We start from the raw sequence: 10,000 nt of genomic DNA, 5'->3' as shown, positions 1-10,000 counted from the left end.
CAGTGGGCTAAGGTGCCCATGTGGAGGAAGTGGCACTCTACATAACCTGTAGGTCAAGGCTATGCTTCACTTGGCATACACCCACATTTATGACAGTGGCACATTGCAAGCTTATTTTCTCTTTAAGATTTGTTACACAGAAACCTCTATATTTAATCTCTATAATATAAACAACGACAGATACAAACTTATTTTTTCTTACTGATGAGTCATAAATGAACAGATGTAATGGTATGAATAGTGAATAAAAATATTGTATGAATGAGTGAATGAGTGTGAGTGTGTTTGTTTGTGCTTGTGCATGTATGTGTATGTGTGTAACCAAGAAAATACTTAGAAAAAAGCAGCAGTAACTACATTAATTTCAGGAGGCTACATTGAATACATTGACCACACCACAATCACATTATCAAAATAAAGGCATCACTTACTGCAACATCCCTTACTCAATTTGTAAATATCTGAAGATGCTGCAAACTCTAAAATTCTATGTTAGACACAAATGCCTTGATGATAATAATATTCAAATACAAAACTAAATTTTCTTACAAGACCTTTTTTTCGAGATATTCAGGTTCCATAACACAAACCCCACACAAAACATACATTGCTATCAAAAGTATTCATCAAATATCTTTAATGTTAACCCTTAATCTGTTTACACATTCTAATTAAATGTAACCCAAGTTGATATATGGCCTTCCAGTTTTTGTTTGGTGTTGTGGTTTTGGTTATTGTTGCTGCTGTTGTTCAATAAAACACAAAGGTAAACAAGAAGGCGAAAAAGTTTCTTTGTTTAACCCTCACACAGTCTTACCAATTAGAATCTTAACCCATTTCTGACGGGTAGTATTCATAGAGGCCCAGGCCTCGCTGCCGTGGGCTTATATCATCGCCCAGTCATGTGCGACCACTCATGCCAAATACCAGCATCCCATGCCGTTTCTTCGTAATACTACAAAGATATGTTGTATTTTCAGTTTTCATTATTTTCTAAAGTCTCTACTTGCCATACTTCCTGATAAATCGAGACTGAAGAATACTTTTGTTGTTATATAGACTTCATAGATGATCATTATTCGGTCTATAGTCCGAATAAAATAAGCAGTGTGTGGCATCACGGAGTTGAAATCGTCTCTTTGTTGTGTGTGTGTGTGTGTGTGTGTGTGTGTGTGTGTGTGTGTGTGTGTGTGTGTGTGTGTGTGTGTGTGTGTGTGTGTGTGTGTGTGTGTGTGTGTGTGTGTGTGTGTGTGTGTGTGTGTGTGTGTGTGTGTTTTTTTTTTTTTTTTTTTTTTTTTTTTTTTTTTTTTTTTTTTTTTTTTTTTTTTTTTTTTTTCATGGTAAAAATGAGAAAGTGTTAAAACTGACTTAATTACACTTTCAGTGGCAGAAAAATAATCTTTTGCCGTGACTGTAACAAAAAAAAACTCATGGCATGTTCATAGATACACCATGGCATGTGCGTACATGTCCCGGCAGATGGTCCCGCCATGCCATGGTATGTGCGTACATGCCACCCGTCAGCAAGGGGTTAACTATTCCTGATTATCTGGCTGTTTGGCTTGTCACATATGTTACTGACTCATACCCTGACCTTGTTACCTTATAGCAATAATATTGCTGACATCTGCCACTTCCTCCCCCCTCACTGCAGCTGTGTGATGGATGTGGGTTAAACGTGTTTACCACAGGAAAACTGGAATGCTAGCTGTCCTTTGCAAAATATTCATACATCCAGGTCCTACTGCATATACATTTATGCATCTTTAGGGCTAAATATCAATAAGAAAAAATGGGACATCTATCTATTAGTAAAGAAATAAATATTCATAATGTGCATAAAAAATTATAAAATGCAACTTTAAAATCACTGGATTCCAAAATACCATCTAATAGGATGTATAGAACAATAGCTATAACTTCTTTAAGGACTTCTGCCAACTTACTGAACAAATGTACATTGTGAGAGTGACAATAACATAAAATCAATATCTGCATTTGCAGGCCATATGGTGGAATGTATTTTATTACATTAATATACATACAATTGTGTTCCATATATGCCTCTGAAAGTTCTATCATATATACACCCACTCTGTGTAAAGCAAGAGGCAATTAAAGCTATTTATAAATATATATTTGATTACTATAATCTGACCATCATCTTTACTCATACAAGGACTACAGTCTAAAATGCTTAGCACTTTTCCCAAAAAAATCATCATATGTTGTAAAAAATAATTTTGCTTTGGCAGTATGGTGATAATCATACTGCAGTATCAGAAATGTTCAAGCAATGTCTTTTATGAAAATAGAGTTGAGATAATGTGTGCATACACACAAAGCCGTACCCTCTGACCAGCATTCTCTACACAAGAATGATCTTCAGTAAAATAGACATTTCTAAAATACAATAAGGAAGAATTACAACACCAAATTAGTTAATTCCATTAAAGTTACAAAATCATTGCACCTGATATTGGTAATATTGTTCCTCTAAAAATACTTTAAATCTAAAGTTAAAATCTAAAAATTTACAGAGATATAATTGCAAAACTGCAAAAGAAACCTGCCAGTCCCACTGATATTTTACAATGTATCTATTTTCTAGACACTCAATATAAAAATCCTTAATTCTTTGGAGGGTATCACAAAACACAAGCTACAGTATTCAGACAAAATAATAATACTATAGCTGGGAAATTATTACAGAATAACGACACTGCAATATCCATGGCAGAATAAGTAATGTAAATGTCACATAATAACATCTTGACACTGACAGCTTAATCTATACAAGATTAAGCTTCAATAATTCCCTATTACAGAAAACTATTAAGTTAAAAGCTGAGAAAAAAGAAATAGTCAACAACCAGTATTCCTGATGTAGGTCTGCTATGACAGCTGTAAACTGAATGGACAGTCACTGACTCACTCAACTCAATGAAGCCAAAGATCTTTAATTGCAATCACATGTACTCCTCTTGCAGTTCCTTGATAGTTATTATAAGGTCAGAGAAATTAGGCCGTCCAGCTGGCTCTTGATCCCAACAAATACGTATTAACTTGGAGTAGATGTTTGTCCTGCATGCGCCCTTGCAAACCAGTCGTCTGCCAAGTTTCAGGGCCTATGAATGAACAATTTGGGGAATAATAAGTATCAATTATCTATTACATGACTCCAATTTAAAAAATAATATTCATTTGAACATTTATCCATATACATCACTTTCAAAACATACAGTAAATACAAAATACATCCCATCCTCAGAAACAATTTTTGTTCAGACTCATATCTGGCAAATGTAGAAAAAAAAGCTTCCTTGCACCCAACCTGTATGAGTTCATCCGACTTTTCTGGAAGGTCAGGCTCAGCACCACGAGTAAACATCTCCCAGCAGGTCACACCAAAAGACCAGACATCACTCTTGTGCGAATACTGCTCATTCTCAACGCATTCAAGAGCATACCTACAAAGGGGAAAGAAAGAGATTTTGGATGTAAGATGTAATGCTATCTACAGCTGTATAAAATAATATAATTATCCCTTTAAAGGCACATCATATTGAAAAGGCAAAGTGCCAGTTTTAACACTTTTCATATGCTTAAACAACCTCATCTACTTCTACCTAACGGGAAGTCTTTTATTTTCATTTCAATCACCATTAACATCTGTCTTTTCCATCAACAGGCATTTCAAAATATTATCCCTCTTCACAGGGTTAAAAGAGGAGAAAAATATTGCATACAGTGCTTTCCTATTTATATATTCAATCCACCCATGGCAAGAGCCCTCACTGCAATACCAAACAGCATGTCAAGGTACCTGTGGAGAAACAAAATTGCACTGCTCTCTTGGGTCTGTAAGAATGGGATTTGAGAGAGGATTTAAGCCTATTTTTGAAGGGCTATTTTTCCTTTATGAATGCAGCCAGGGCCAAATGAGTACACAGCTGTTTAACCCACTGGATCCAGTTCCATCACAGCAATCAAATCACATATATATATACATATATATATATATATATATATATATATATATATATATATATATATATATATATATATATATATATATATATATAATATTTTTTTTTTTTTTCTTTTCCTTCTTCTTCTTCTTCTTCTTCTTCTTCTTCTTCTTCTTCTTCTTCTTCTTTATTCAGTTTTATATAATACAACCTACATTGCCGCTCATGGCGCCAGGAATATGATGCTGGGCATGGAAATGGCACCCTCCATGGAACCAGTGCTCTTCCAGTCACCACTCACAAACATTACATACCACTCATATATCAATGAGAATAATGCAAAATCTCCAAATGAGTAAAATAAACCTCCCAATAGGTTTGTGCACTTGTGACCAGTCTTTCTATCACCCTGGCCTTCAGCTGAAATGCTCACAAGTACAGGTTCATGTCAGCCAGCAAATAGCCAGATTTTCCTGTGATGGCACCAGATTCAGTGACATGATGGTCGTGTCACCCAGATAAGGGGTTAACATCAGTGACATGATGGTCATGTTGCCTGGATAAGGGGGTTAACATGCACAATATAGAGCAACTGTGCATGTCATGAAGACCTCATCTCAGCTTTAGTGGCATGATAGGACATCATCCAGCATCTCCAGGCATGACTGGGTTAAAAATATAAAATTATTTACATAGCAGTATCATGCAGCTTCATTCAGGTTTTTTTTATTCTGTAACTCTATATTGCAGTTTCACTAAATGAATCTATCTTTATTAAATTTCCCAGTCTCCCTATGAAAACTTTTCTGGAAAATAATTTCATTCTCATAAGATCATTAAACATTCTACTACATGTATACTTGCCATCCTAACGGTAAAGCTCTCACAGTTTGGCGAATATAGTAATTTCCTTTATTTGGCTGTTGGGCAAGACCAAAGTCAGTAATCTTGACAGTATTTTCATCAGCAACAAGGACATTGCGAGCTGCAAGATCACGGTGAATGATTCTCTTTTGTTCAAGATAGTCCATCCCCTGAAAAAGTCATCATGTCAAATGAATAATAGTTTCCTTCAATCTTTTTATCATATAAATAGATAAACACTTCTCTTTGCATGTGTCTGTCTGTTTTCATTATGCCATAATATTAGAATGGATATTTCACTCAAATTCTCTTATTACTTATGTAAAATTTCTTTTGTATCTGTGTTTCTGTCCTTACATTACTGTATCCATGTTTGTATTCTCACATATGAATAATTGTGTTCATGGTCCTATCCTACTTATGTGTATTAATGTCCATGCTCCAGTATATGCTTGCCTATTTGTGTTCATGCTCATATTTAAGTGTATCTATTTATGTTCCCATGTTGGTGTATGCATGTGTATCTGTGTATATGTTCCTAGGTTAGTGTAGCTGTTCTATGTTTCTATGTAGGTGTATCTATTCATGTTCCTATGCACATATATCTGTGTTCATGCTCCTATGTATATGTATGTATATATGGCCATATTTCTCTACAAGTATGTGCACATGCATTTGTTGCATTGTATGAACTCACAAAACAACCTACTATAACACACACAACTAAACTGACTTACCTCTGCGATATCCAAAGCAAACTTGAGAAGGTGTCTATCTGTGATATGATCAGTGCATCGGAGAATGTATGCTTTCAGAGACCCTTCCTTCAAATACTCCATAATCATGTACAGCTCTTCCCCATCTCCTTCACAAAGGCCACACAACTTCACCACATTCTTGTGGTCTAATTTCTATAGGAGATTTCAAACACATAAAAAATTAGAAGCAATTCTACATCATACTATAACAATTGAGAATTTAATTTTACTTTTCTTTCTAGATACAAATATACACTCAAAATATATGTTTCTATGTATAAATATTCCTTGTTAAGGGATCCTCTTTTTCCATTTAACTTTATTCATAAAGCATTAAATTTTTTTTTTTTTTTTTTTTTTTTTTTTTTTTTTTTTTTTTTTTTTTTTTTTTTTTTTTTTTTTTTTGTCTTCATTACCAAACTGATTTGAAACACCTAAGTTACTTTCTTTTTTTTCTGGAGTATGGCAACTGACATTCATTATGCTTTACACATATATTCTTTACAACATATTCCAGCTATTATGAAATTATTCCCTTAAAACAATTATTTAAAAATGGATATCATTTAACTAAACAATATAAAGAACACTTCAGTGATAAATGAGAGAGGAGGAAAGAGAGGGAAAGAGGGGGAAAGGGATAAAAAGGAAGCAAGGGATAGAGGAACAGAGAGGAACAGAGATATGCATTCTAAGAGTATATTTTTTCTAACCACAAAAGAAGCATACTCTAGCAGCTTTATTTCCTCCATCATACCTTCATAATATTGATTTCCCTCATGTGATCCTCAATTTGTCCTGCAGCCTTCAGGGTCTTGATGGCCACAGTCTCCACACGTCCCCAGGGGTCTTTCATCTCACCACGGTACACCACCCCATAGTACCCCTGCAAACATTTTTGAGGGTCAAGAAAACTATACGTTTTGGAACACGGGGTTACAGGATGTAATAAAGATTTTATAAAACTATTATGTATAGTTACAAGTTTAATGTATACATTTATGGGATTTACTACACAGCTTCTATGGGCTGGATAGATATTTCTTGACCCTAAGACAAAATCAATCAAAATACAAAATATACCATAATTTATCAGTGCAACCAGGAATCATTTAGCAATATGAACAGAACAAGCACTCAGATAACTAGGGCTATTACAGCAATATCCTCTAGGTAACCAAATTTAGCTATGAATCAACATTACAACATCCTTTTTTGAGATCAGGAGTGTTTATCATTAGGTACATGGTGTTGATACACAGGAGAACTAGATGGCTGTTAACCCATTGGATCAGGAAAAAATTTGGCTGAGAGCCAGGTGACATGATTATGCCGTCATGAAAAAATCTGGCTGAGGGCCAGACTGACAACAGTAAATTATTATAAGTGCACAAAGTTCTTGGAAAAAGATAAGACCCAAGATATCAAGATAAGAGACAATATGTAGTCTGCTCAAGGAAATCAATCTATTACCATTTTGATACACCATAACAATGGACAAATATAAGCAATAAAGCATATAACACTTATGCAGAAAAGGAGAAAATAACAAAGCAAAGGGAAGGCAGACAGTCTTGAGATGGCACTTGAATGTTTCAGCAAGCAGGGCCTACAAGCCACACACTCAAGAGAGTCTCAGCCCTAGTAAGCTTAATACATGAATTTTGATCTATGTGCAGGTCATGACACACCCAGATCCAATGGGTTAAAAATGATAGGAGAATGAACAACCCCAATCTACTTATTGCAGCTAAAAATATATATATAGATGGGGAAAATATTAGCTCAAACTATATCTCTCAAAGCAATGTAAACATCATGATTTATATATATCACCAATATCAAAAATATGAGTCCAATATCATAAGTATCTAACTAAATCATAAAGACATGTCCCCCTGCAATAAAGGGTAATTCAAATGGAGAAAATTATGAAAAAAAACTACTTCAAAAGCATCCCTATAAGCCACCTCCAGTTGCCAATTTTCCCCAACTGTTTATATAAAATTACACTTCACTGAGCTTGGCATGTCTAGGCTTCAAAATATATTTAATGGCATTATATCTCCATAACAATATTGTCTAAATTGCAATTATAGACTATAGGACACCACTGCCTCCAAATAAGAATAGCAGGATCTATGCAATGTATGCTTTAGGTCTGGTTCACCTTGTTCCCTGGACAGTGTACCTATTCCTGGCCAAAATGGTGATAATCCCCAACTTGAGTCTAATTCCAGAGTGAAATGAGGCTAATTGAATCTCGCCTTTAGTCCATCAGGCACCTTACCTCTCCGATTTTGATGTCTAATGTAATGTCAGACTTGTCGAGTTGCAGGGGCTCGGACGGGATGGCAGGCAATTCTGGTAAACGTTGTGCAGCAAGTGGAGGCAGTAACAGCGTACTTAATTTCTCTGTACTGAAAGGGAAACAAATGCTAAAATTCATAAACAAGTATATATTTACCTTTGTGAATGTGTGCAAGTGTGAGATATAAAGGGGGAGAAAGAAAGAGAGAGGGAGAGGGAGAGGGAGAGGGTGATAGAGAATAAAAGAGAAAAAAGAAGAGAGAGAGAAGGAGAGAGAGAGAGGGAGAGAGAGAGAGAGAGAGAGAGAGAGAGAGAGAGAGAGAGAGAGAGAGAGAGAGAGAGAGAGAGAGAGAGAGAGAGAGAGAGCGAGAGAGAGAGCAAGAGCGAGAGAGAGAGAGAGAGAGAGAGAGAGAGAGAGAGAGAGAGAGAGAGAGAGAGAGAGAGAGAGAGAGAGAGAGAGAGAGAGAGAGAGCACTTGAAGGAAATCATGAAATAATATATCATATGATGCACCAAACCAGGAACAGGTTAAAGTTAGAAACAACAATAAACTTCTCTCGAGCACCTTGTCACGGTTTCAGTAAGGCCAGGAGCTGCTGCCTCAGGAGAATCAGATTCAGCATAGACATTGTTGTAGGCCATCGGCAAAGGATAAAAATCAGATCCTATTGAGATGAGGTCGTCAACAAAAGCTTCCGATACCTTGTTCACAACAAACTGCATGGGGAAGATACCCATTAGCTTAAACTCACTATAAAAATAAACAAATTTATGAGACAGATAAATGCCAGTAATGGAGATCTAGGCCAGTGACTGCAGATAGCTGGGACTTTTCCAACTTCAATCAACTTCATAGCAACAAATCTTCTACTAGCCCTAAAATTAAATGAAGCCAATAGTAAAACATCACTTTATTAGTTCTAAAATTAAATGATATGAACAGTATCACCTATGATAATTAACTTTGTAAAAAAATATATACATATAAATATGCATAATTATGTGTATATACACACAAATACAAATACAAATACAGATACATACATACATACATAAATACATACACACACACACACACACACACACACACACACACACACACACACACACACACACACACACACACACACACACACACACACACACACACACACACACAAATATTTCAAGTGATACAGACACATGTACATAAACATACACATCATTTTGTAATTTTGTAAATGGATATTCACAAAGACATGCATGTCCATTTATGCAAATCATATACAAAGAACTAAGCCTTTCCTCTGAAGTGGTGCCGTCCGAGAGAGTCAACGTCGTGACCTGCGTTGTGATGGAACTATTATAATCATCCATATCATTATTGGTGTCTTCCTCTACTTCGTTCTCTGTTGTTGATGAACTTGCGCGATAGATTGTCTGGTAGGAGTGTTTCTTCCTTGAATTAAAAACTGAAAAAGTAAAAAAAGAAAAAATGGCACAATAATTATTCTGCCTTCATACCTTCACTAAGGGCCTCCCTCCTTTCTCCTCTACTATCTTTTCTCTTTTTTTTATGTTCCCTTTCTCTTTTTCTCTTTCCCCTCCACCTCTCCCTCTCCCTCTCCCTCTCCCTCTCCCTCTCCTTCTCCCTCTCCTTCTCCCTCTCCTTTTCCCTCTCCCTCTCCCTCACCCTCTCCTTCTCCTTCTCCTTCTCCTTCTCCTTCTCCTTCTCCTTCTCCCTCTCCCTCCTCCCTCTCCCTCTCCCTCCCTCTCCCTCTCCCTCTCCCTCTCCCTCTCCCTCTCCCTCTCCTCTCCCTCTCCCTCTCCCTCTCCTTCATCCCTTCCTCATCCATCTCCCTTCCCTCAACTTCCTTTGGTCAATTTGGTCTCAACCCTTTTCTCTTTATATCTGGCCCTTCTGCTTGAGGATCTGGGCCTTGTCCAGACCTTGGTTAAAATCTAGAAATTAAAAAATTTTTTGTCTGGTCTGGTAGAGGATCTCGAGACCAAGATAATCTATGAACCTAACATAAGGAAAAAAAAATAAAAATAAATCTATGTTAGGGTTAAAAAAAGAACAGAAACTAAAGTTAAAAAAATATATGCACAAGGAAT

General features: G+C 36.2%; 1 protein-coding gene across 1 annotated transcript in view; it reads right to left on the bottom strand.

Annotated features, from left to right (window-relative positions):
- Nucleotides 1-1,991: 1,991 nt before the first annotated feature.
- LOC119596782 (tyrosine-protein kinase hopscotch-like) overlaps nucleotides 1,992-10,000 on the bottom strand; it is a gene marked incomplete at its 5' end in the record, with an annotated part of 26,338 nt that continues 18,329 nt past the window's right edge. The window contains 9 exons of the mRNA XM_037946106.1: nucleotides 1,992-3,128; nucleotides 3,335-3,470; nucleotides 4,836-5,005; nucleotides 5,573-5,746; nucleotides 6,351-6,479; nucleotides 7,884-8,013; nucleotides 8,469-8,620; nucleotides 9,188-9,398; nucleotides 9,779-9,832. Coding sequence (XP_037802034.1) covers nucleotides 2,970-3,128; nucleotides 3,335-3,470; nucleotides 4,836-5,005; nucleotides 5,573-5,746; nucleotides 6,351-6,479; nucleotides 7,884-8,013; nucleotides 8,469-8,620; nucleotides 9,188-9,398; nucleotides 9,779-9,832 — 1,315 coding nt within the window. The remainder of the gene's footprint in view (nucleotides 3,129-3,334; nucleotides 3,471-4,835; nucleotides 5,006-5,572; nucleotides 5,747-6,350; nucleotides 6,480-7,883; nucleotides 8,014-8,468; nucleotides 8,621-9,187; nucleotides 9,399-9,778; nucleotides 9,833-10,000) is intronic.

The sequence above is a fragment of the Penaeus monodon genome, chromosome 38, assembly GCF_015228065.2.
Source record: "Penaeus monodon isolate SGIC_2016 chromosome 38, NSTDA_Pmon_1, whole genome shotgun sequence".
In the NCBI taxonomy this organism is placed as follows: Eukaryota; Metazoa; Arthropoda; class Malacostraca; order Decapoda; family Penaeidae; genus Penaeus; species Penaeus monodon.
This window is presented reverse-complemented; position numbering and strand designations above follow the sequence as displayed.